This window comes from Scomber japonicus, chromosome 19 (assembly GCF_027409825.1).
Source record: "Scomber japonicus isolate fScoJap1 chromosome 19, fScoJap1.pri, whole genome shotgun sequence".
Lineage (NCBI taxonomy): Eukaryota > Metazoa > Chordata > Actinopteri > Scombriformes > Scombridae > Scomber > Scomber japonicus.
This window is the reverse complement of record NC_070596.1, coordinates 21,060,981-21,087,630: the sequence shown is the minus strand read 5'-3', so window position 1 is coordinate 21,087,630 and position 26,650 is coordinate 21,060,981. Positions and strand designations below refer to the sequence as shown.

At 38.7% G+C, this 26,650-nt stretch overlaps 3 protein-coding genes across 5 annotated transcripts in view; 1 reads left to right on the top strand and 2 right to left on the bottom strand.

The window, feature by feature from the left end:
• pcsk5a (proprotein convertase subtilisin/kexin type 5a) overlaps window positions 1-2,653 on the top strand; it is a 28,580-nt gene extending 25,927 nt beyond the window's left edge. The window contains exons 36-37 of the mRNA XM_053339492.1: window positions 257-476; window positions 1,716-2,653. Coding sequence (XP_053195467.1) covers window positions 257-476; window positions 1,716-2,188 — 693 coding nt within the window. The 3' untranslated portion in view covers window positions 2,189-2,653. The remainder of the gene's footprint in view (window positions 1-256; window positions 477-1,715) is intronic.
• A 1,122-nt stretch (window positions 2,654-3,775) lies between these two features.
• Window positions 3,776-14,015, bottom strand: prune2 (prune homolog 2 with BCH domain). Of its 3 annotated transcripts, none has more exons than XM_053340372.1 (11): window positions 13,988-14,015; window positions 11,589-11,659; window positions 11,293-11,493; window positions 10,949-11,125; window positions 8,737-8,839; window positions 5,228-5,359; window positions 5,000-5,086; window positions 4,695-4,793; window positions 4,547-4,585; window positions 4,036-4,086; window positions 3,776-3,909 (listed from the first exon to the last, which is right to left on the bottom strand). In XM_053340372.1, exons 2-11 carry the CDS (start codon window positions 11,623-11,625, stop codon window positions 3,879-3,881), a joined length of 957 nt encoding a protein of 318 aa, XP_053196347.1. In that variant the 5' UTR covers window positions 11,626-11,659; window positions 13,988-14,015; the 3' UTR covers window positions 3,776-3,878. The 3 variants fall into 3 exon arrangements, with proteins under 3 accessions (XP_053196347.1, XP_053196346.1, XP_053196348.1); XM_053340371.1 differs by lacking the exon at window positions 13,988-14,015 and adding an exon at window positions 13,253-13,455; XM_053340373.1 differs by lacking the exon at window positions 13,988-14,015 and adding an exon at window positions 13,253-13,454 and having other exon boundaries at window positions 11,595-11,659.
• Window positions 14,016-14,323: 308 nt separating this feature from the next.
• LOC128380523 (guanine nucleotide-binding protein subunit alpha-14-like) lies at window positions 14,324-20,913 on the bottom strand. Its single transcript, XM_053340369.1, has 7 exons — window positions 20,629-20,913; window positions 17,823-18,007; window positions 17,076-17,230; window positions 16,711-16,839; window positions 15,808-15,937; window positions 15,471-15,624; window positions 14,324-15,072 (listed from the first exon to the last, which is right to left on the bottom strand). Exons 1-7 carry the CDS (start codon window positions 20,747-20,749, stop codon window positions 14,882-14,884), a joined length of 1,065 nt encoding a protein of 354 aa, XP_053196344.1. The 5' UTR covers window positions 20,750-20,913; the 3' UTR covers window positions 14,324-14,881.
• Window positions 20,914-26,650: the final 5,737 nt, after the last annotated feature.

Sequence of the window (26,650 nt, the reverse complement as noted above, 5' to 3'; positions counted from 1 at the left end):
CGAACAGCAGACTGAAAATTATTACTGTGTCATGATTTCAAAATAAACCTCCTGGCTCATGCTGTGAGGCGACTGAGTGAAACGGTCTGACAGGTAGATGCATATTAATTGATTAAACTGAGAGGCAGTGCATCATTAATATTAAGTGGTTTAAGAAAAGTAAGTTTTGCATAAATTTGGAAATACAGAAACAGAAAGTGTGATGTCTTGGTGTAGTGTGTTTTCAGTGTCAGTCCTCTCTGCTACTCCTCATCAGGGTTCAGGCCACACCTGTGAAGACTGTGACAGCTCCTGTCTGGAGTGTCGGGGCCCCGGTCCAGCCAACTGCACCATGTGTCCTGCTCAGGCCATCTTAGAAGCTGGAGGGCGCTGTCTGCTTTGTTGCCGCCATGAGGAGGAGGAGGAGGAAGAGGAGGAGCAGGAGGAGGAGGCCTCAACACAGCAGCAGGACTGTTGTAACTGCACTGAGACCCGAGGTAGGCTGTAGGCCTGTCTTGCCTTTTGTTCATTAATGTAAATGGTGGAGAACTCAGATAACATGATAAAAACACTGAGTTTACTTTTATCTTCTTTTCTGTCTCTGAATGATCTGTAGTAAGAGAAAAGTTTCTGTGTTGATATAATCTGTTGATTATATTTTAAATAAATAAATTGGTTGTTTAGTCAAAAATACCCATCACGGTCTCCCAGAGCCCAAGGTAATATTCTATCTGGCCATCAGTCACAAAAGCCCCAAAATATTTGTAGTGCTAGAAAACAGAAAAGGAACTATTTTTCTCATTTGAGAATGAGGTGCCAATGAATTTTTGGCATTTCTCTTTGATAAATGCCTTTAACGATTACCAAGATGGTTTCTTAAAAGGGTACAGTGATTTAGTGCTGCACTTTCACAGAGTTTGGGGACTGAGACAGAATTTTTCAAAAATTAGTCCCTTGAAAAAAGTATTTAAAAGTTCGCCTAAAGATATTTTGAGGCATCAGCTGTCTGAGTTATTAAAATAAATCAGATATTTTCCAAAGTTACAGTCTTTTTAGTATAAAGACCAGATGAATTTTGAGAGTATCTGTATCGTGATATATTTCCGAGTGAAACAGGATAGACAGGCAGCATAACATTGGGAGAAATTTGATTTGAAAAGTAGGTGTAATAATGAATCTTAGCTCTGTGCTGCTAAAAGTTGAGGATTGCTTGATGGATGGAGCCCACGTCAGTATATCATATTTTACAGGAAGAAACATGATTGGATTTTGATATAAGAACACATTTTTTGTATTTTTTGGCATATATTGTTAAATAGATGAACAATATGAACATAGATATATAGATATAATCTAAAAGGGTTAAAAAGGGCATTTTACATTTAACATACATACAATTTATTTACATACAATTTGACTTAAAAATGTATTCTTTGGAAATTTGGACAACTGAAGCTTCATGTTAACTTTAAATAAACTTTTTAATAAATTTTCGGATGGAAGGAGGGCTGTGGATTTTGTCTGCCATCACCTGCATTGAAAGTGCATTATGAAGGGAAGCCCCAATGGTCATTATGCAAAGGAGGATTAATTACAGCAATAAAATGTGTCATTTGGACACTTGAGTATTGTTCTAGGACAGACTGAAAATTATGAACCAATCCTTTAATAGCTTTTCATTTAGACTGTACAGTAGCTAATACATCTGTGTTTTCATGTCTTTGTGGTAATGCTAGGAGAATGCGTCCTCAGCACCAACTTGGCGTTCAGGAATGAGGAAGAAGAGGAAGAAAGAGGAAACATAGCAATCTTCATCATCGCATGCATTCTGCTGGTGCTGGGTATGGTGGCGGTCATCTTCCTCATCAAACACTCCCGCTCCAAGAGAGCACCCCCAGACATCACTCCCCGTGGCTATGAGAAGCTGGACTCTGGCCGGGGATATGGCGGTTACAGCTCTGCTTCCACTGCGTCTTACAGCGGCCGCGCAAGCTCCTCCGGCGGTCGCTTCCAAGAGTCTCAGTTAGTTGACATCAGTGAACGCGGCTTAGGGAGTAAGGATGACGATGACGACGATGATGATGAAGATGAGGACATTGTTTACATGGGCCAGGATGGCACTGTGTACAGGAAGTTCCGGTACGGACAGCTGGAAGAGGACAACGAGGATGAGTTGGAGTATGACGATGAGAGCTATACTTTCCGGTGAAGCAGAAGGATTCCTCTTCTGATTCCTCCATTTCTCCTTTCTCTTCTGGATCCCTCTTTCTCTCATTCCTCCCTCCGTGCTGTTTATCTCCTCCTGCCCTCAGGGACAAACCCATTTATCCTTCACTGAATATGAGTTGAACCAAATGAGACACGAGGAGCTATTTATAATCAGCTGAATTTTACAACAGCTATCCATTCACAAAATGAAATATGCTCCAGAAAAACCCATGATGTTCAACATTTTTAAAGACTTTTCACATTATTTAGCTTGATTTTCTAGGCTTTGTTTGGAGTATTGTGACTTGTCACATCTACAGTATATATCATAATTTATCATGGGTATTTACTAGTTTTGACAGTTTCATTAATCATATTATTCATATTTTTAATTGTTGTGGTGTTTTGATTAATCATTGTATTTCTTTTGTCTTTTCTATATCCCATGAGTTTGCTTTGTATTTGAATTGGAAAATGTGCTCTGTTCAAATAAAGTCTTGAAAAAAAAACTGCATTAGGAAAGAGTAATTCATGACTTCACAAGTAAGAAGCAGGCTGATTTATCATTAGCAGCAAAGCAATTAAACTTCTGTTTGAAACCAACTAACAAATCAGATACAGTGACTGAAAACAACTTCCAGACTTCTGTCACTTTTTATTGAATTACTAGACAGTGATCCATAATTTCTTTGCACATCCTCAATATACCATAGTAGAAGTGTCAGAGGACAATCACTTATCTATGGGGATACATGCACTGATGCACACATACATGCGTGTGGAGACACACACAGAGATAGAGAAGATATTGTGCTTTACAGAGATCCCATCTTTACTTTTGTCTGAGTTTACTTTTCAAGGATTTAGGAGAAGCTGAAGAGATGATTTCCAATTTATGCATCAGACAGAAATTGACAAAACACATACACACACACACACACACACACACACACACACACACACACACTTGCCGAACATGGCTTAAAGGACATGCTCTTGCATTGCACTATAACTTGTTCTCATATTAACTTATTTGTCCTCAATTTCATATTGACTTTATAAAGCTAAAATATCTATTTTATAGGTTAATTTCCCAGTTTTAGAACAAGTATTAAGACAAAAGATTGGACCACTGAACCTATGGAACAAGGTTTTCTTGGCCACGCCAGGTGCTTTCATTGTAGACTGCTGACACACAAGTGTCCTCTTTATCTGAGATACTGAGACTGTAAAGGGTGATATTATTGCTTCACTGCTTCTCATGCACACAAATACAACAATATAGACTCTACAAATGGATTTGCGCAGTGCACTGTCTGGTGTGTAATTGCATTTCCTACTCTACCCGTGAACAATGATGCTACTCTGTAGGTGCTGCCAAGCATCACACTTGACAATATAGTAGACTGGACTGCAGGTGTAAGGTACAGTAGATGCTACAGCAGCCATAAAGAATGAGATCTAACTCTGAATGTTCACACGTACTATTGTAAATTGTACTTTTATATTAAACTCCAGTGTCTAATTTACAAAGACTGACACACACACACACACACACACACACACACACACACACACAGACACACACAGTCTTGCGTAACAAGCCTTTTCTTCCACTTTCCAGCTTCACCTGTGCACTACAACAGTGATTCTTAACATTGAGGTGACCCATCCATTTAGGATGTTTGGGTTTAAGAGCTGCTGGCACCGGCTTTGTCTGGTCTGCAGGGAAGACGAAAGAACAAAAAACACACATTAAAAACTGGTGTGTTTATGTATGGCTGACAGATTGCTGACACAAGGCCATTTCTCTTCCATGTGTGAACTTAGACGTCTTAGAGGACTTACTCTGTTCTGCCTGCTGCTGTTGGCTCCGGTCCGTACAGAAAACTATTCATTCTTTAATGAGAGATGGAAAAAAATGGAGTGGTTATTAGAGCAGAATTTATTATTCCAAGGTGCTGTAATGCATGGCATGTTGAGAATTTGAAGACATGCAACTTATGATTCAGCGCTCAATTAATCATGCAGAGCTTAGTGTGTGAATTCGGCAGCTTAGTTCTTACATTTATTATCAGTGTAATAGATCACTCTGCAATAAGGACTGGCTCATCTATATTACTGTAATGATAAATGAGATGAAAGCAATGCATTTAGCATCTTTAGCAACTTTTTTTCTGTCTCCTCCCTGTAATTGCAACCATAGCCAAATCCAATTGGTCCTCATCCAGCAGAAGAGTCCCTGTGATCTAAAAGTGAGCCATCTGATAAATGAGCGCTCCAGCCAAGGATAAAACTGAGGCAGGGGCCACTGCCTCAGCAGAGCGAAGTAATGAGAAGCAGGAGAGTCTATACTTACTTTGAGTTCTCTGCGGCCTCTTTCAGTTCCTTGTCAAGTCTAAGGGTGAGAGTTCAAATGACAAGATGAATATAAAGTCATTTAAAAGGCAACTCAAGCTTGGAGGAGGTAGGGGTAGGGTAGGGTTTGAGGGTTTAGAGGGACTCACCTAATGATGCACTCTGGGATCTGGATGCAATCCATGGGGATGAGATCCTGCAACTCATCCAGATTGTTCACATACTTTATCTTGCTGCTGAACTTGGCGCTGTGACAAGAGCAACAAGTTTAACTGCGGTGACAGGCAGAGGTGTACACAAGCAAACACATAAGGAAAGCACAGTGAATGTAACCCACTTTAAAGTGATACATTCACAAACTGGGTGAGCTTGTTTTCTTTAAAAAACTTGTAGAGAAAGTGAAACTACAGCATTTTAACCCAGCTATAGTCAAAAAGTGGGATGTCATTTTTACCTTATGAAGGGCTTGGTAATGGCTAGAACCGTCCTGATAAACCATGATGGATGGAGAATAATGAAGGATTTCAAATTCTTCCTGAGCCTGAAGATCAATCAATACATCATATGTTACAGTATGTGTGGTTACTGTCATTCAGAGAGAGCCACACATTTTTTTAACATCTTATATCTCTCACAAAATCATAATGTTGTCACATAACAGGCGTAAACGAACGGTACATACCTTCTGTCAATCATCTGATAGCATTTCTTTAGCCAACCAAGGCCTGGCATTCTTCTGTGGGGAGTGGCTCCATTCAGGTAGACGATCATGTAGTCCTCTGCTACCATCAGCTCCAGTGTGCTGATTACGTAACTGAAGACAAACACAGTCGTGTTTCCATCAGTTCAAAGAACATTAAAATGACTTAAATTAATTTCCTTCAGATTACCTTTACCTTAACCTTAAACTGATACTTCACTCAAAAATGTAATGATTTGCATTATGGGCAGCCTTTTCTCCCTAAAAAGCTGGCGAGTGCCCTCAATTTGACACTGTAAACAGATTAGTGTCCCCACAGCATTGGGAAGAGCTGGCACACAAACACACTCATAAACAAAGTGAAAACCTGGGAAGAATTTCTAAATAAGAAACACAAGTGAGTGGCAGAGTATTATTGTATTTTGCCCCCAAGCTATATATATATATATACATTGGACTATACTCTCCTCTATAAACCAAAATTCAACAACACTAAGAGTCTACTGACCTGCAGATATGTTCACCACCTTGCTTTGGCAACATTTTATAATTAGCACTACATACAAAGTGCGGGTGAGACTGTAATTGTAATGTTATTTCTTTTGCAGATATATTTGGGCATAAGCCAAAGTAAAATTTTGATATGATGATGGCAGTATAGGATAAATTAAGGGACCATCAAAGTCATTACAATTCTTTCTGAGGAGGACATTACTATCTGTACCATTTTTTTTAGCAATCCACCAAATAGTTGTTGAGACATGTCACTCAAAACCACAAATCAACCTCATGGTGGTGATAGAGGAAATGTCAGGGGATTATAAAAAGTGTTTAGGTTTCTTTGTCGGAAAAGAAAACCATAATTGTCTGTAGAAGATTTTGTGTGAATTCATCCAGGAGATGTTTAGATATTTCCATGAATGAGTAAAAACTTAAGCTTAAGCTGAAGGCTTAAGACTAAAACGATGAGAAGAAGAATTCATCCTCTGAAGATCATGTAACTCAAACTTTCATGTCAAACTATCCAATAGTTGTTGAGATATTTAAGTCTGGAATAAAGATGTGGACCAAGAGACTGGTCAACATCACCATCGCTGGAGCCTTACAGTTAATATGACTAAAATCCTACATGTGAAGGACACTTGTCTCTATCACAAGTCTCTATCGGTGAGGCTCCTGTAAATGCAGGTGATGCAGCTGCATTTAGGAGCCTGTGGTGGTTTGCCCTCTTTATCTCACCGCTATCATATCAAGGTATCTTCAGTATCCCAAACACTGAGTCTACAATAACCTATACATGCAGCATTAAACTTTAATGCTAAGCAGTAAGTATTTATTGTGCTCAATGAGCCAAATCATTGTTCCATGGTGTCACATACTAAATGTCATTCATTCACTAAATAAATAACAATACAATAACATAAAACAGCTTTACATATACAAGCATATAGTTTATTGAATTCATACCTCTATATTTCATTTCTAAATTAAGCTTAAATAAGGATTAAAAGGCGATTTGATGTTTTAAAATGTGCAAAGTGTGCTGATGCAGAACTCTGGGTGATTGTATTTCTGGACCTGCGTACTACTGCCTAGCAAAAACAACACAGAGAAGTTACATTTTCATCTGTCATGGTGCTCAGACATAGGCTAGTCTATCACTATCTTGGCCTTGCTATCATGAATCCACTAATACAGCAAAGCAGTCTGTCTTCCTGGTAATCATTTCATTTAGGCATCAACTGTGCAGGTCATTTTATAACTGCATGCTTTCACGTCTTTCATTCATTACGGACATTATGTTACTGTATGTCTGATTGTGATGGGCAGGCCTGCTTTGACCATCTTGCATTGGGACCTGGTGCTGACCTGTTATGCCTCTCTCTCTGTGTTAAAATGATATTCAACTCTTGAAACACAACTACTACAGTAAGTATTACATATTAGAATATTTTGTGTAATTCTCATTTAAATAACAAAAATAAATATGGTGTCCAAACTAATAGTTTATTATACATCAGATAGAACAACATATGCCTCTTGCAAAAAATCTCACTAATTGGCAAAATTCATAACACCAAAAGAACAAAGGAGTGTCACTGAATTAAAGACGATAACATTACAAATGTCAAAATGGTGAAATACAGGAGCAACAATCATCCATATGAGTCTTACCCTGAATTTTAAAAACACCAGCTGCAGTTCTGAAATGTTTCTCCTCTCTGACGTTTGCGATGAGAAATTCCTACATATGTTGCTTCATGGATGATCTTTTTAAGTTTTGAATTTCTCTTTTCCTCCGTCTCTCCATCTGTCTCAGCAGCTCAATCAAACTTCTACCTTTCTAATAATTCAAATCTTTGATTCTAACTCAAAGAAACTATTCTGTGTTTCTCATTCCTCTCCTCAAAACCCCACCTTCTTTGTGTCTTCTCAGTCAGCAGGGAACTTCTTTGTCAACTCTTTTGAAAATAAAGTTGACAATCTCTGCGTCTCTTTGTTACCCAGCTAGTCCTTCTACTTTCCTCAATAACTCCTCGAACTTCAATGACTTTTGGCTCAGTCTGACTCTCCTCCTGATCCAATGTCATTCTCCAGCTTACAAACCAGCACCACTGATCCACTCTATTTCATGACTATTGTGATCATCTCCCACTGACATCAAGCTGCATACCGTTCACCGCCCAGCTTTACTCCTCCTCGCAAAGATTCAGACCTCAAGCCATCTGGCATCAGAAACTGCAGACACTATGGTTTACCTCCTTTCATTTCTATCCAAAACTCTTGGATATGCCAGCTTTCTCAATATCTTTCACAGAACAGCCTGTGGGATCCCAACCACACTGCCCAAGCATGAAATGTAACTGTGCCAGCATAACAGTGGAGACATGAGTCTCAGGAAACAGGCTAGACGATGCCTATATCAGTTTATTTCAAGAGTTTACTTTGTGCAGACGGCCATGGCTGATTAAGCATCCTTGACTTGCTAAATACACTTTGAGAATAAAATGCATCTTTTGAGTGAACTTTTGATTTCCTTTGTAAAAATCCAAGAAGGACGGCGTCATATGAAATGTTCAGATATCAACATTATACATTACAATTCATTACGAGGGTAACATAAATGTTTGTCGTAAGTTTCATGACAATCCATCAAATTATGGTGCAGGTTCTCTGAAAATCTAAAATGTCAACCTCATGAGAAATATCCATGGATCACCAAAGTTAGTAGGATTCATCCTTTCGGCATCATGAATGTACAAAAATTTAATGGCAATCTGTTCAATAGTTTTTAAGATATTTTCAGTCTGGACCGACCAGCTGACCATCTTGGCTAAAAAGCAATTTAATAGCAAGAGCAATAACTGTACCATCGCTTTTAAAAAGAAACTGAATTGATTACTGAATATTAATGATAGCCGAATGCATACTGAAAAAGTCAATTCATTTGTTGTGTGTGCAGTTTGTGTCAACCATCACAGAATACTCACAGGAAAAGATTTTCCATTATTTCATGGTAGTCCTCTCTGTCACTGTCTGGCAGGAAACAGGCAGCAAACACTATGATGGCATTCACTCCGTTGCTATAGTAGCCTTGATAAAAACACACAAAAATAAAAGTAATAAGTCAACTTGACCTTGTTCCATTGTTGGCTAGAGCTTGGCCTTAATTAGAGTAGTTTTCATAATTCGATTGCCCTCTTATTTTCTTCCTTTTTGTTCTATATATCTGCCAATCTGTCTCTTTTGTCTGACTGTCTCTCTGTTCTGTTTCCTCTCACTACTTTACAGATTAATGCAATCTCTCATTTATTCACCAACCCATTCATCACTAGATTTGGTGTCACTCAGACAGAAGGTCTTTTATCTAAATGACAGAGCTTGTGATTGTATTGACTGTTCAGCGTCAGACTGTGTTTCTATGGGATGACTGAGGAAAGAAAAAGTCCAAACTGCTCTGGTTAGAGGTTTGATTTTCACCTGTAAAAATGGTTATATGGCTCCACAGAGCTGAAAGAGGCCTCTACCTGCGAAACCAAAGGTACAAATGGGTGACAAATGGGGAAGAAAAGCTACCGTGAACCTCCAGATTAGTATCACCGCTGCCTAATCTTTGTCCCTAATCTCTGGAGATCTACCGGAAGAATGAACACATTCTTTCAAAAAACATTCTCTCATTTTGGTATTTTGATGATGGCAGTGGAGAGCCCTGTCTAACGTGTTTGATGGGGTTGAGATCAGGTCACTGTAAATGTTGTAGCATATCATTTACATCATTTACATACATCCCTTCATTCTTTAAATGGAAGAATCTGAATCAGTTTTCCACTTTTCACATAATCTGTCCATCTGTTTGTAGTAAATTGTTTTGGATTGCAGCAGCCACCCTTTGTTAAACACTCAGGGTATATTATCACGAAGTAGCCTTTGCCAATTTTGTACCTGAATCCTATTGCTTGTGAAACATATGAAAAATGAGACATAAAAAGTTTCCACTATGTCTTGGTTTGTAGATTTTCATCTCTGACAGTTACTGGATGATGCAAAATCATCATCGACTGGCTTCATCTACAGCTTCTACAGTATTTCCTCATTTTTGGTTGGCCCCCTCCAAGGTAAGATGAGGCATCATTGTGCAATCTCGATAGCTCAGAAGTGGCAGCTAGCTCGAAAACAATAGATGATTGTGATATGCTAAACAAGAGATCATGAGTTTTGTGCTGTTACTTCCTCACCTTCGTAGTAGTTCTGCTGGATAACTGTTGTCAGTAGATATATTTTAATTCAGTTCTTTAGAAAGGTTTAAAACAAAGGGGGAACGCTGTGGAACAAACTTCCCCTCAGTATCAGATCAGCTGAATCAGTTTAATGAGACTGGCATTTATTTAACCTTTAATTAGGTTTTGAAAGGTGTTGTAGAAATAATGACATGAAACACCTTGTGACTCAGGTTTTGAAAGGTGCTATAGAAATACCAGCACTGCCATGTGATCAATACCTGCAGGCCAGATCCCATCTCGCTCAGAGCTCAGAATTCACAATGAATACTATTATATAATATTGTAAAACATTACAACACAAACACTAATGTTTTTCATGTCTATCTTAAAAAGACACTAGCTAAACTTTAAATTAATTCTATACAAAATAGTTTAAGTTAAAATGAGGCTTCAGCACCTTGGGTTAATTAAATGAAGTGGCTGCCTTCCAACGTTTCTGTGTTCTTTTTAGTAGGAAATTCTCTCTTGTTATTTACTTGGACAGTGATTCCTTGCTAAGCTGAAAAACAAAAAGGAAAGTTTGTGCCAAATGAAACTGTAGCTTTGGTAGATACCTACTTGTTTTGTCTAACTCAGACTGCCGAAGCCTCTTAACTTCAGCTAAAGTTTCAGTTGAATTTGGATGTTGCACTCAATTTCATTACAGTCGCAACAGGAAGTTATTTCTTCACAGTAAGCCTAGGCAGGAGGAACTATTACAGCCACCAAAAACACTTTCTTCTACATATGCGGATGTAAGTGTTGTTTTAAAAATGTAGCAAATGTGAACCCACCCTTTCCTGAACAGAGAGAATTAAAATTGGTGTTTCTTTAACCAACACTGAATATATCTGAAAAATGTTTGCATTTGTAAATATTCATAATGTTCAAGATGAACATAAAATCCATATTTAGGATGGTGATGCGGTTCTTTAATAATCACCTCCATGGGAAATGACTTTCATGTAAGGCTCAATGATCTTCATGTTGATGCGGTGCTCCTGTTCCCCGATGACCACTGTCCTCCACAGTTTGCTGTCCTGACGCTCCTCCTCAGCACTGTATGTCGGGATTGGATTGTACGGCTCACTTGCCCCACTCTTATTGGCTGCATTCGGATCTGATACGATAAAAAGACCAAACACTAATTTATTTCAGCCTAGGTGATTTGGAGGATTAAAGTTTAAACATAATCAACTGCAATATCTGGCACCTCTTCCTTCTTTAGCATCATGATCATTCAGGATTACAGGAGCCAGACTGATATTTGTATTCTGAGTGACCAACCTTCCCAGTCCATTTCATGGTCCGTGTAGTCGAGGTAATCCCCTTCATCTGGAGTGTCGAGGTCATCGACGTTAATGTCAAGATCATCTGGCGTCTCCCCCAAGTCATCCTCACTCTGGTCCAATGACAGGCTGATACGAGGGGCAGATAGCTTTTTTCTTTGGGTTGGACCTCCTTGCAGGGGTAGAGAGGTAGGAGGGACTGCAAAAGTAAGACACAATACAATACATGAAAATTATTGTTTCTTTTGTTTTCTTTCCGGTGTGATTGCTCTGAATCAGAGCAATAGTACTCACACTCACCTGGTCTGCCTTCACCCCCGTCAGAATTCATTTTACTCTGACACCAGGTGCAGCCACAGGAGGACCTATGAGAGGATAATTACAGTTATTCATTATGGACTCTCATTATATGACAGCAGCTATGGAGAGTACTCTATAGTCTATAGTGAATCCATCCACCGTGATCCCTGTACATAGTGATTTGATAGGCCTATTAGATGGAGATTGAAAAGTGCAACTTATGCAAAACTTTAAGAAACACCAGTTTTTAAGAATGAATGTGAGGTTGATGTATTTTTCTTCACTACAATTTAAAAATAAATGTTGTACTTTTTATTTGCCTATATTTATTTGATAGCTTTGTTTACTAGTTAATTTACAGATTAAGATTTTACATACAAACATTAGCTCTACAACAATATAATGCTTCGGACATTTTAATGCATCAGTAATAACAATCCAGTACTATTATGTTATACTACATTTTGTTAAAAATATAAATCTTAACCTTTACATGTCATGGAGTATTTATTTTTATATTACAGTATAGCTACTTTAACTTAAGTAAATGATACACCCCTGAAAACGACTTTCTTAACTTCTTTGCCAGAAAAATAGTAAATAAATACAATGAATCTGCTGTTGTGGTTATTATGGTGCTATCCCTATCATTTACTTATACAGTCAATATAACCTGATAATTCACCCATTTGATCTCTTTATTTTCTGTGTATCTATACACAAGAAAATCCAGACAAACCTGAATATAATGTTGTTGACCAGAAAAACAAAACAGATTTCATCAGGTCAACAGACCATGGACAACAAAGCATGAGGAAAAGAAGCCCCTAAACATCAGCACGTGTTAACACATGGTGTATTGATTTTACTCATCTAAACGAATAGATTCCCATAGTCATCTCAGAGCAAGGGGAATAAAGACAAGAGTGATAAGGTGGTAAGGGAGAAAAGAGGGGGAGGGATGAGGGAAATGGGAATGATTTTGAGGTTAAAGGTCATCTTCCTCTGTGAATAATCCCTCTATTTAAACTGGAGCAGGGAGATGCTGAGAGGTGGTAGAAGGGGGGAGGAACAGGACTTGTTACATCATGACAAGCTCTCTCCCCTCCTTGCTGCCTTTTTCTACTGCTGATTCAAATCAAATGGCTGCACGCTCGCCTGAGCACAGATTGGGCTGAGATGCAAATTCACAGTGAGTCACGTTTGCTCATTCGCATGAAAAAGCAACATCCTTGTTTCTCCTCTGTGGAGTCTGCCTGGAATGAGGAAAATGTGATTGCATTAGCAGCTGTAACAGAAAAAAAGATGAATGGCTGCCTCTTGTACAGTGGATATGACATGTCATGCTGATGATTCAGAGGAAGGTGTACAGTATGTGCACACATGCCCACTTAAATATACACAAAAAACAAACACACACACACAGATGAACAAACTCTTCGTCTGCAGAAAAATAAAATCAGCATCAGCTTTTATGTGCATCATCCATGGAGGATGCTGAGCTGCTTCAAATCCACTTCCACAGCACAGCACAGGACCAGTGCTGATGACAGCAGCCCCTCCCTCCCTCTCTTCCTGTCTGCTGGCTGTGAGAAAAAAAATAACATATCCCTCTTTCTCTTCTTTTTATTTTCACAGAATAAAAACCATCTACTCACCACTGCTGGGAATCTCTGTCCTCCTGTGTCTCAGATCATGGATGTACTTCCAAGTTCCCTGCCTATTTCCTGCTCCCAGCCTCTCGATGGAGATGCTCAGCTTACAAACAGCTCACAGCTTCCACCATTTTGAAGTCACATGATCTGGGCCATTACCAAATAAGGGCGATCACCTGCTATAGCAGCTCTCTGCACAGCAGCTTCCTCAGGCTGTGCAACTGAATGGTGATGTAGGGGGGAGTGTTTGTGTGTCATTATTATCCTCAACTGGGAGGGGGGATAAACACTCTGTACGTGTAGGCGCTGTTGTGTTATTACTACCCAGGAGGAATGTAGGACTGCAAGTAATGCCTGACAATAGATTTTTTAGCATGGCTGTGCAGCTACAAGATTTTATTAGCCCATAGGGTGCAAAAAAGCAATAACAATCAGAAAAGAGAACATTGTCAGCTTTGTGTGCTGATAATATTCACACATTTTACCACATGCTGGTAGGAAAATAATGACTGTTCCAAAGCAAATATCCTATGTTTACAATTCCACTGTTTATAAGCCAACTTCAAATGTGTCCTTTATATTCTGCATTAGCACTGAACTTTTCAACCCTTAAACAAGCACATGATAACCACAGAGCAGATAAAATCAATAGTACCTAGACAGTCTCTGCTTCCGTGTGGAAACAGGCATTGTTCTCTCACACAGGTCTAACCCGATAGAATTCCTCTTTTCACTTACCACTGCTCAGCTCCAACACTTATACAGGAAGACAGAGACCGGCCAAGTCAGACCTTTGCACATTGTTGTCCATTGTTTGGTACAAAGGTTGTTACCAAGGCATGCCAATCAGTGTGACCACACCTAGAGCTCCAGTACAGAATAGAGATGTCAAAAAAACAAAAAACCCTTCAGTGGTTAATCAGTGCCATGCAGCTGCGGTCATACATCTTTAGATGGATCATACATTTCTGTAAGGAGACCTCAGTTTTTTCATAGACACATATTGTTTAATGTTAAAATAATGCTCTGTAAGGGACAAGAAAGATAAGGAACAAAAACCAAAAGCACAATTTACATGTGATGTGACTGTAATATCAACATTTTAAAGTTACGGGGGCGGGGGAGTCCTTCACGTGTCGTTGTACAAATTAGCATAAATATAAACTAAGGAAGTAAAGAAAACTAACTTCTTTTACTTCCTCCTCCTGGAACTGCAAGGCAGGGTGGATTACATTCTTACTAGATAAGACTTGGTCAAACCAGTTTGATACCATTTACTGGTTCTCTGTCAAACAGTAATGGTATAAACAAACCTGTCTGTAACAGTTAAGTAAAACAATTAACTATAAATGCAGTTAGGTAGCTGTACAAAATTTGGGTTGTTTTTTTAAGCATTTCATGATGAACAGTATTGGTGCAAAAAGTGGCACATACTGTAGTGTCTGGTACAGTACTGAGACAAATGTGCCTTATCTGACACTGCTGTCTGATTGCCTCTCTTTGATGTTTTTGAAGCAGCAACAACCGACAGCACATTACAGATAAAATGTCCATAAAAATGTTACAACATGTGACTGTAACTGCTTTTCTTGCTGCTAAACGAGAAATAGTCACTGTGTCTTACAACCTTGTCTATTCCAGGTTGAACTTTTCAAGGTTTTCTCTGAAGAGTGTATCTTTGACGGCTTTGAAGACAACCCGGATATTCTCCGTGTCTGTGGCACAGGTGTAGTGTGAGTAAAGGGGTTTGTGGCGCCCAGCATGATTCTCCACATACATTTGCAAGATGAACTTTTTCGCAGTTTCAGCGTCACCCTGGGAGCCTGTGGGAGTAAAATGGTCAAAATTATGAGGAAATTACATTGTGGGTGATCACTTAAGACATGGGCTGTGTCTAAAATGACTTCCTTCTTCACGCATTCACTGCTTCCTAATAGACTCTCAATAGTATACTCTATAGTGAGCAGCAAATCAAGATTTCGGTCACAACCATCATCACAGAAAATGTCAAACTGTCATTTTGCAGTTCTGAGATTCAATACAAAGAAACTGCTTTTTTCATTGCATTTATTTTGCAATTTCATGCTCAGAATTCAGGAGCTCAGATAAAAAGGCGGACATTAAACATACCACACTAAATAGTAAATTGGGATGGATTTAAGACAGCCATAAACACTGTGTTAACGAATGCATGAAAAAGCAAAGGGGGATCATGCTTTACCAGTATATTCCGGGAAGTAGGTTGCCAAATGAGACTTTGTGATTTTCTCCATTAGCAGGTCTGTTTTGTTCAGGAAGAGGATGGTAGAGGATTCTTGGAACCAGGGGTATGAGAGAATGGTCTTGAACAAGGCGAGGCTCTCTCTCAGTCGATTCTGAAGAAAAAGGGCGTGGATTATTTAAGAATTTCATTGGAAATGTCATCTCATCAGACAATGCAGAATGCATGGAAATAAATAAAGGACAGAGTTTGAACAGCACATATTGCCAAGAAACCAAAAATGAATAATCAAATCATAATTTTGAAGCACAACAGACTGAGAGGCTTTTGAGCTTACATCATTGTTACTCTCAAAAAGGACCTGATCGTACTCGCTGAGAGCCGCCAGGAATATGACAGAGGTGACATTCTCAAAACAGTGGATCCATTTCTTCCTCTCTGATCGCTGACCACCCACATCTACCATCCTAGAGACACATGGTTGACAAAAGAAAACAAAAGAAAACATACAATTTCCGAGATTAGTAAGGGATTAATTTGGTATTTTGAGAAATATGCTTGTTACCACTCTCTCTATGTCTGTAACCTAAATATGATGGTAGAGCTTAGCTTTAGCACAGCTTAGCATTAAGAATGGAAGCAGAATGAAACAGCTAGCCTGACTCTGACCCTCTGATCCACACGTCTAAAGCTCGCTAATCAACGTCAATAACATGTTTACTACTGGGCTTTAGAGGTGCTGATGAGCTTCTTTAAAGACTGTGTAAAGTGAATTCAGACATTTTCTTCTAAACACATTAAATAGGTCATAAATGTATTTCTAAAAAAGGTGCAAAAAGCATTTCAACCATTTAGATTTGAATTGTGGAGCTAGGCTTCACAAACTGTGTTTCAAGATTTCTGTGTTCAGGATTTAGTGGGCGGGTCTGAACGTGGCAGTGATTAGCATAAACCCGCGCCTGCTGCTTCAGCGCACACTACTACTACTACAGTCTACAGTTAGCCAGTTAGCTGAATTAGCCACCGGGCTAGCCGACGAGTTGGCCGCCGAGCTAGCAGCTGAATTAGCAGCAGAAAGCTCTCAGACGTAGCGTCCATGTTTCGGGTAGAGGTGGTGACTTTGATTGACAGGTGACACTTGGTAGGGGGCGGGGTTTCAGCGGACTCGGCGGGCACTCCCACAGCGTTTGGGAGAAGAGAAAGAGGTTGCTTTTTATACAACTTTGATATAGTACAATACCTGAAGATAACTTTTGAAAGGTCAAAGGGGTACTCAATGATGCCTGTTGTGGGGACCCTGACCCTCAGTATGTCCTGCAGAGTGGGGATGTATTGGGCCTCTGAGATCCTGGCCAAATCGGTTAAGTAACTGTAAAATGAACAACAATGAATCAAGTTCAATATCCTGACATACACCTCACCAGATAAAAAGGAACATCATGCAGAAATGTAAACTCATTATGTGCATTTGGTTTTATTAATATGAATTCAAACTCTTGAATTTGAGCAGATGAGTGTATGATTAAGCACTGCAAAAGCTTTGGCTCTCAGGAGGAGCCTTGGGTTTATGCTAATGATTTCATCTGAGATATAAAAAAGTCTTACTATTTGGCAGAGTCAGATAGCTGGAATTCCCTCCTGCGATCATAGCACCTTTGAATACCATGGTCATTCCACACTCTCTTAATGGCATCCACCTGCCAGGACTGCAAAGTGGACACCTGGTCTGCCTCCACTTGGCTCAGCTTCTCTGCGTAGCTCTGACACATATGAAACACCCACAGGGGATTATTATATTTGACTGACCTATAAACAGACACAAGAGGACGAGAACTGCAGCACAACTCTTTCTAGAACTAGATGTTTTTTGGACACCAATAAAAAAAGTCTGAGGTGGTAAAAGTAGACGCTCATTTTTAGCCTCACTACCTGGAAGGCTCTGTGGATCTGTACTTTTGGATCAAGTGCCATGAAATTGTTTACGGATATTTATGCCTCCAAGATGAAGTGAAGCATCACCCATGGTTTTGAGTGAAATTTCTCATGACAATCCAGCCAGCTATTGGATGGATTTAATGTACACATTTAGGTAGATGAATTGTAATAATTCTGTTGATCCATTAACCTTTAATTTAGCAATATTAGGGTACAAATCAATTTTTTTCATTACTTTAGTTTATAGTCAAAAACCTGCAGCTGATTATTTGAAATTCAATCAGAGGTGTAAAAAAGTAGTTTCTTGTTATATATTGTTCATTGACTCTTGAGTCCTGTTAACCCATACATTCAATTGGTTTCAAGTGTACATATGACAGAAGTATTGCCTTTTTAAAAAAAAGTGTAATTCCTCACAATGTTCTGGTCATCGACGTAATCAATGTGTAGACTCTTCATGGCGTCGATCAGAGCCTTCATGGCTGTGACGATGTTCTGAAACACCAGCCGAGTGAAACCTTTCCTGTCAGCTTCACTGTATCCACTGCCATGGATGATCCTCATTTGTTTGATGAAAGTGCTCTTCCCACTTTCACCAGTCCCTAGGCAAATGAGATGAATAAGACCGAAGGATGAAAAATGAAATAAGATCAAAGCAATGCCAAAAATAGGACATCTGTGACACGCACACACAAAAAAATCATCTGAACATCAATCAGTTGCAGATAAACAGGATTTCAGCTAAAAAAACACAACAACAAAAAAACTCGCAAGAATATTATCAGAAGTTAAAGTTTTACAGGTCTTTTTCCTTTAGGCCGAACATGTATGTGTGAGTATGGGTGCATGTGTGTGTGGTGTTCATTATGTGTCTGTACACACCTCCTCCTGTTAACACTCATCTGTAAAAGCATGTACAGCATATATAGGTATAGCAATATAGAGAGGCTCATATTTTTATTCATTTTTTTATTAAAGATGATCCACACAGTAAAAAGAATGTCACACTGGACATTCCCCAAGTAATAAAAAACTATGAAAATAAAAATGTTATGTATTTAATCATGTTTAAATACAATCATGCTAAGTGTTCATGCCAGATACAAATGTGTTGCATAGACTGATCCATGCAGGTCCATGTGTCCATCAACAGCCATCTGTCCTTGAGCGAAGCAGTGAACAGCTTCCTGCTCGCTGGTTGTAAATTACGCTCGATAAGAGTGTCAGCTATGCACCTAAAATGCCTAAAAATGTTAACCATTAGACTGACCTTTGAAGGAGGTTATTGTTCTCCAAACAGGCTAACTGAAGTTGAAGTTTAAAGTAGTGCTGACCTTTAAAGCAAAGTCATTCATGTCTAAGGTATTGTTTTCAACATAACCAACATTCAAGCTTCTATAAATGGGCTGTTTTGATAATGCTGGGAAAAAACAGGAGTCATCTGAAGCTGTTATGAGCTATATGGTGGTTACTCATCATGATGCTTGTCAAAATGTCGCTTTGCACTGTATGAGACATTTATTCTGTGTTTATGCTCTATGTTATTTTGAGACTCAACAAACCCACAGTACATATGGCCTCAATACATGTTGGTCATGTCTATGAAATTTAGATTGTATGAAAAAATGTAGTGTACTTTGTTTTGAATGAGGAAAAAATGAACTGAATGTTATCAGGTAGCTAACTCATCAGGGCTTAATCAACTATTTGAAGAATGCAAAGGTAACCTGTAACTGCTTTAAAGGAACAGTGCAGCCAGAAATTCATACAAAAGCCTTGTTGTTTTTGTTAAAGAGGGTCATTTATTCATCCAGATACTTTTGTTATTTTCAGGGTGATTCAGTTCATCCTGATGCATTAGCACTCAAAGGCACTTGACTTTAGGTGGGCAAAAAAACCCCAAAAAATAAAACACTCAACTCATTATCTTTCCTGAAATAATGACATTATTCACAAAATTGCTCAGTCTGGTGGGTTTACCACTTTGGCCCAGACTGAAATATCTCAAAAACATTAGATGGATTGCCATGAAATTTTGACAACCGTGTTCCCCAGAAGATGAAGTCTGTTCACTTTGGCGATCCTCTTGATTAAATGTCTCAACAAACATTGCATGGATTGCTATGACATTCAGCACACACAATCTTGTTCCTCCCTGGATGAATAATCCAGTAACACCAGTATCAGGTCAACATTTCACCCAACACTTTGGCTGATTAGCAAATACCAGCAAAACTGACATTCCCACCTGAGCTTGTTCAAATGTAACTGTACAAATTGTTGTGGTCACAAAAACTTACTTAAGGGATTCTTATCAAATGTCACAATGTTGTTATCTGCCACTAAAATCACAGCCTATCTAGGGCTGTGAATCAGTACTCAATACCTTTAAGGTATCAACTGAAATAACCCTGTACCGAGAACTTTTGAAACTTGTCCAGTCATACAACACTTGCATTTTTTTTTTTTTTTAATCCAGACCTGGGGAAAAAAATATTTGTGTGGTTTTGCTTGCAGCCAATCACTGCAATTGTTCTTCAATTTAATGCAACATGTGACTGGACCAACCCACTGGCTACAACCCATGCAGTCTGTGGTGATAATACTTCATTGTGCAGTTTTGTACAATTATTGAATACATTTCTAAATCATTTGAACACTTTCAAATGTATTTGTGTAAAAAACTTTTGGATGGGGAAGAGTGTTGGCATTTTACACAGCTGAATGCATCCATTCACATGATGGGTATCAAATGTAGTAGAAAAAAGGGTATCGAAGAAAGTACTCTATTGGTATGGTTTTAAGGGTATCTTAACTTTTTAAATGATACCCCAAGACTATCATAGGATCATATGATAGGATAGGAACTCTTCCTTTACAAGCAAATGGGCAGTTTATATAATTTAGAAAAATAAAGTTAAATCTAGATATTCTGGACCTTCAACAACACTGATCGTGTCAAAATGTAGCTGATTATTGTAATTACATCCTGAGCTGTGACCATGAAGTGAGTCTGTAGCAACCTAATTAAGTTTGTAGGCAAAAAAAAAAAATCAGATTGAGAAGTTTTTTAGGGAATGTCTTAATGTTACAGTGGACATCCTGTGAGACAGTTTTTGGTGTAATCAGATGGTGAACATGTGTTATTTAATTATTTTCAAAACTTTTCAGTCGCAGTTGAGTGAACATATGTGGGAGTTAATTACCAAACTATGACACTCACCTAAAAGCAGCAGTTTCAGCTCCCGATGAGAGTCTCTTTTATCACGACGAAGCTGTCTCTCTATTTCTCTGTGTATCCTCAGTCTCTCCACGTCTTCAGCAGACAGACAGCACTCATCCATGGTAATACACGTTTACGAGCTGTTCCCAGTTTTTTTGTTTTTTTTTTTTCTGAAAGACGGCACAGCTGACGACGGGGATTAGTGAAATGAATGGATAGTGATTTCTTTCGGACCTTGCAGGAAAACTTGTGTCCCGGAACAGGTGGACTGGCGACTTTCTGCCGTCATTCTTCCTCATGCAGGATCCAGTTCAGGTGCATTTCACATTCCTGGTGTGCAGGGGAGGCGGGCGGATGGGCAGGCTCAGACTGAAAGGCAGTGTGAGTTTATGTGGCCAGCTCATGTGTATCTACTTACAGCTCCATACTCCCATGGGCCGCTGAATCTGAAACTCTTGCCCCACAATGAGCTATAGTGCATGACCGGTCAGCCAGCTTCAGTGTAGCTACTACAACACCTCTATTTACATCACCTAACCTATAGCCTAAACTGTAGGCTACATACATATAATAACATTATTCTATGTACACAATAAGTACGCTTAATTAAACAAATTAGAAGGTAATTAAATCACAACAGAGTATTAAGATGCCCCACTGCTGGGGAAAAAGGCCCAGGGGATGTCTCACCAGTCATTTTCATCTATAGACTTGCATAAGAATCATTTTACTCTCAAATGTTGACGTTGCTCATACTTTCACTTCAAACTTAGGCCTAAATGTTGCATGAAGAAAAAAAAGATTTTTATTTTATTTTATTTTATTTATCTTTTTTTAGAAATGTTTGAATATTGCCAATTAATTTGAATTGATGGGCCAAGAACAAATCCCAATTGGAGAGATTTATATTATATATATATATATATATATATATATATATATATATATATATATATATATATATATATATAGACTAACTCTATTATTAATGATATTTAAATTACTGACATAAACAACACTGTTACACAAAAAAATGTGTTGATCGTTAAAATCATTTGAATAATAGGATTATTTCCTAAATCTATAAAAACAACTATTAAAAGTGCAGTGTGTAGAATTTAGTGGCATTTAGCGGAACAGACTTGGTAGAAATAAAATAATATTATAGTTTGTTTTAATTCGTGTATAATCACCTGAAAGTAAGAAGTAGTAGAAGTATGTTTTCGTTACCTCAGAATGAGCCCTTTATAGATAGAATATATAAGGAGCGAGCCGCCATGTTGCTCTGCCATGTTTTTACAGTAGTCCAGAACCAAACACTGGCTCTAGAAAGGCTCTTTAGCCTTTTTCATGTGTTTCACAGCCACTATTGGTCCTCCTACACACCTGGACAGGGGGGTGGGGCAGTCTGTTGCAATCCTCAACCTAACTGCATAACTCACATCAGAAACCCACCTCTGTTGCATTGCTGTATTTCTTTTGAGCCCATATCATACATTTTTCATATCTGACCCACTTGCTACCATTAGCTGAGAACAGCTCAGTGCAGTACAGACATTCAGCATCCTCATATTCCTGAGTCCTCTTTTTATTTTATAGCTCTTTTTATTTGCTTTGGGCTTTTTCACCATTTTCTTGCCATTGGTCTTTTTCTTCAGAGCTCCCTCAAAGGGTGAGGCTGTAAGCACTGCTGCTGATGCAGCCTTCCTTTTTCTGGGTCTTGCTTGCTGTATGTTTGGCCGAGGTGAGAATGTGAGGTGGACAGAAAACAGCGTTGACCTTTGTAAATAGCCGTGTTGATAAAACATGTAGCTAGCCTCTGAAATATGAAAGGACATTTTTGTTGTCTTACTGAGAATGGGCTCTCAAGCAGCCTGGTGGGAGGTGTGTGGAGTAGGCTGCAGGACAGGTGGCACAGCTTTGGAGGTGTGTTGAGTAGGCTGTAGGGTGAGTTCTGGCTCCTGTATGACCTCTGCTGCCCTGATGTCCTCCTCTTCAAAAATGTCCATGTTACATGGCATAAGGCCGCAGGCCCTGAACCCTTTGACCCACTTTCCCACACTGGCAGCTTGGATGTAGACTTAACCAAAAAGGCCACTTTGAAAAAGGTTGAAAAGATTGCATTTTATGGCTGCGGTGGGGCGATAGTGAAATCATAATTATGCCAAAATCTCTTGCCAGATGAACAGCCTCTAAGGTTTTATGTGAGTGGTTCCCATCAAGTATGAGGATGTGTGGATCACTGTTTCTGGCATTCACATTCTTCATAAAGTGGGTGAGCCACTCCACAAATAGGCTGCTGTCATTGCAACCAGAATCTGAAGCTCTTTCTACAGCTCCAAGAGGTTCTATTCTCATCCGGATCCCGGTCTTTCTCTTTGTTAGGAAGATAAACATCAGAGGAACAAATTACCCTGCAGCATTCATTGTGCACACAGTGGTAACATTAAATCCCCTTTCAGTGCTCATCATCCTCCCAACTTGTCAAGCCACTTTTGTTTCCACCACAGGCTGGGGTTTCTGCACATTTTGGACTCCTGTCTCATCTATGCCCCACAGCTTGGTGAGACATATACTATTTTTGTAAACATCAAAGAATTCACCCACTTTTACTTTATTGAAGCCTACTGCCCAATCAAGACATGTCCTGTGGGATTTGGACAAACAAGCATGAATTCCTCTTCATGAATGCTAGACACCTGTCTTCCCAGAAACTTTTTTGGTTTCACTAAATGGGAGTTGGATCCCCATTCTGGATCCCCAGCAAGGTCATAGGCTACTGTCCATACATCCCATGATGTTAGCCCGAAGAGAGCTCTCTCCATATGCTGAATGTGGCAACTTGGATGTATCACTTTCAAAGGTTTCAGAGAAGACAGCTGTTTTCCCCACATGAATATGACCTGGCCTCTTCACCAGCTGGTCACGGTGCACACGAAGGGATTTTGGTAGTTTGCCAAATTTCCAAGACACTGATTTCAGTGATTCGTTATCTTTGATGAATTTAAGCACATCTTCAAGAGCCTCCTTCTCATGGCATCCTCATTTAATTGTCATTAACTAAAGCTTCATATAATGTAGGAAAACTTGTATCTTTTTTCATTGACTGTAAATTAAAAATAATATTGGCTAAAAGGCCCCTGTTACACTATACTGAAAGTCTCCCTATTTAACACTTGCAATCAGTATAAAAACAGTTAATAAATGGTTGATAACACACTATAATGTTGTTATAAGTAGTTTAATAAAGGATAGGATCCACTTTTCTTTTTAAATCTCTCTCTGCATTGCTTATATACCCATCTGTCACTTTCAAGGTACTATTAATGGGGCACTGCACCAATTTTAAAATTTCCAAATGTTATATACTATAACTGGATTTGACTCATCCATGAGTGAATTCACTTTTATCTAAAAGGAAAAAGAGGATCCTCTTGAGCTGAGGGGATGTACTCCTTTTCAGTTCAATACAACTTTATTTAGCTCTGAAAAGGCAATTGTATGCTGCAGCTTGCCACTCAGATTAACAGATACACATATGAAATATGAAAGAAATAAGAAATAAGTCATTACAAAGCTAAAGACAACAAAAGACTATGTTTATAAAGAAATTGGTGTTTGTTTGTGGCATACCATCTGTGCACATTTTACTGGTTTGCTGAGGGAGTTCACAAGCAATCTAGATCATTTATCAAGGTCTGACTGATTTCAAGAGTCAAAGTAGTTGACAACAGCTTCATGGATCTATGTCTGACTGCCCCTGATAAAATACTTATAATACATACGTAATACGTAATACATATCATACAATTGTGTACAGGAAAATAGGTAATTGAGGAGGTGTGAACACATTACATGTATGTAGAATGTGTTCTTTTTCATCATTATTACCGAAGAGATCACTTTCTTCTTCTGTTTTCCACTCTCTACAGGTTGGGTGTGATGGTTAATGTTGTGATACTGTGTTGTTCATGATTATGATGCAATAAAAGTGTAATAAGAAACAAAGTGAAGCAACTGTTTTGATTGCTCTATGGTTCCAGCTCTGCAAAAGAAAGAATTTTGCTTGTTTCTGTCTTGAATGAATAAATATATTTGTGTTTCATTTGAATATGTCATCTTTGTTTATGCAAAATTGTGCCATTTTCTGACATTTTAGAGAGAAAAAGATTAATCAAAAAATAATCAGCAGATTATCTGATAATGAAAATGATCATTAGTTTCAGCTAATATTCATTATATGCAATGAATATTGCATTTGGCTGGCATGTAGTATAATAGATAAGATATTGGAGAGATTTGGGTTTGGATTGATTAATGAAAAGTGCCCAGCAGCCTTTTCACCCCTTTCATCCATGCAGGTCACTAGTGCCATGTACTTCTTATGCCACATTAGTTACAATGTCTACCCCCAAAAATAAAGATCCTCTGCCGCAATACATATCCCCATGTACAACACTAAAAATATGGATCTCTATCAGAAGTACTGCTGCAGGCACCAGCCAGATGGATGTATCACAAAGAAGGATTTCAGGACTAACACTGTTGAACCAACTGATGGAACAGCCAAGAAGACAAACACTTGAATGGTAAACCAACTGTGTGCTGGAGCTGATTTGTAAACACAGACAAGGAATAAAAACCTGAGCAACAAATGAACATCAACATATCTGTTTATTCAGTCAATCACATTATTAAAAACACTAAGGCTGCATTAGATAAGACACTGCAGTGACAGTAAAACAGAAACATAAATTAAACTGTACAAATTAGACTGTAATTATTTTTAACAAGAAGAGAGGTTGTGTAAACATTAGTGCCATGGATATGCTCTCATTAGCTTTTTATTCATTCATATCATACTGTTGAACAGCATCTAAATTACATTAATTATCAAGAATGCACTAGTTTAAGGCCTGAGAGATTACTTAACAGATCTCTCTTCAGCAGTTGGCCTTTTACATTGCCCTTGCAGCAAACAAGGGAGGGGGAGGACTGGGGAATAACTGTACCATGTGATATTTACACTGTGACAAATAATTCAGACAAATAATGGGAGAAGTTCTGAAGCCATTTAAATAAAGATTTTTAGTTAATAAAATAACTTAAAGGTATACTATGCAGGAATTGTTGGTTGGCATTTGTAAACACATCATTCAAAGTTGGCCCCTATTCCCCAGCTCAATGAGAGAGAGAACACCGATGGAGTGAGCTAGAGATGAAACGCAAGAACAAAACTGTGAATCAGAGGAAGAAAAAATGATTTTCTGATTGTTTCACAGCAGTTTGTTCTAAAGCACAAATACATGCGTCCACACCTCTGCACAATCCTGCCGAAAGGTACCGCATTGCCAAAATTTATGAATGTAGAACTTGATCTCATCCGTTGTGGTCTCTCTACTCTGTGTGTGTGTGTGTTGGTCAAACAGATGAACTGACAGCAGATGAAATGTATCATACAGTTGCTAAAGGGTGTAAAGGCATCAAACACTGAGGGGCTGAAAAAAGCGATTGTGTTTGGCAACCTGGGAATGAGAACGGGCTGCACAGTCTACGTGCTGTTATTGACTCAGGGCTACACACCCACTGCGCAAAGGTTGACGCCCAGAAGTATCCCAAACACAGCAAAATAAAGAGAATATAGACAGAGGGCAGAGTACCTGTAGATAAATACACTGCTGGGTCATAAGATGATTGAGAGTGATTACTTTTCTGACAGTCTAGACATTGGAAAATACTGCTAATACCTTTAACCCTCAAACAATGTTCATATTCAGACCATTGGAATGGGAATTCTTATTATTCATCTTCGTCATATGATTAGGTGTATATGTGTGTCATAATCTGCTGACCATGACACCACTTATGTTACATGAAATGCTGATTGAGTGAACATCATCGAACATTAAGTAATCATGTATGTTATAATCTACTGACTAACCATTGTCCTGATTGTACACACATTATGACGCGACTATTGTGCTTACATTGTTCTGATGGTAGAATAAGATCATCCTTTCAC

Excerpts from the sequence above, each read along its gene's own strand:
- LOC128380523 (XM_053340369.1), bottom strand. The coding sequence starts at position 20,749 with ATGGATGAGTGCTGTCTGTCTGCTGAAGACGTGGAGAGACTGAGGATA. Across the intron at positions 17,231-17,822 it reads ACGTCGATGACCAGAACATT|AGCTACGCAGAGAAGCTGAG; the intron begins GTGAGGAATTAC and ends CATATGTGTCAG. Across the intron at positions 15,625-15,807 it reads TTTTTGAGAGTAACAATGAT|AATCGACTGAGAGAGAGCCT; the intron begins GTAAGCTCAAAA and ends CTTTTTCTTCAG.
- prune2 (XM_053340372.1), bottom strand. The coding sequence starts at position 11,625 with ATGAATTCTGACGGGGGTGAAGGCAGACCAGGTGAGT. Across the intron at positions 8,840-10,948 it reads GAAAGTCATTTCCCATGGAG|GCTACTATAGCAACGGAGTG; the intron begins GTGATTATTAAA and ends GTTTTTATCAAG. Across the intron at positions 4,586-4,694 it reads ATCCCAGAGTGCATCATTAG|ACTTGACAAGGAACTGAAAG; the intron begins GTGAGTCCCTCT and ends TCTCACCCTTAG.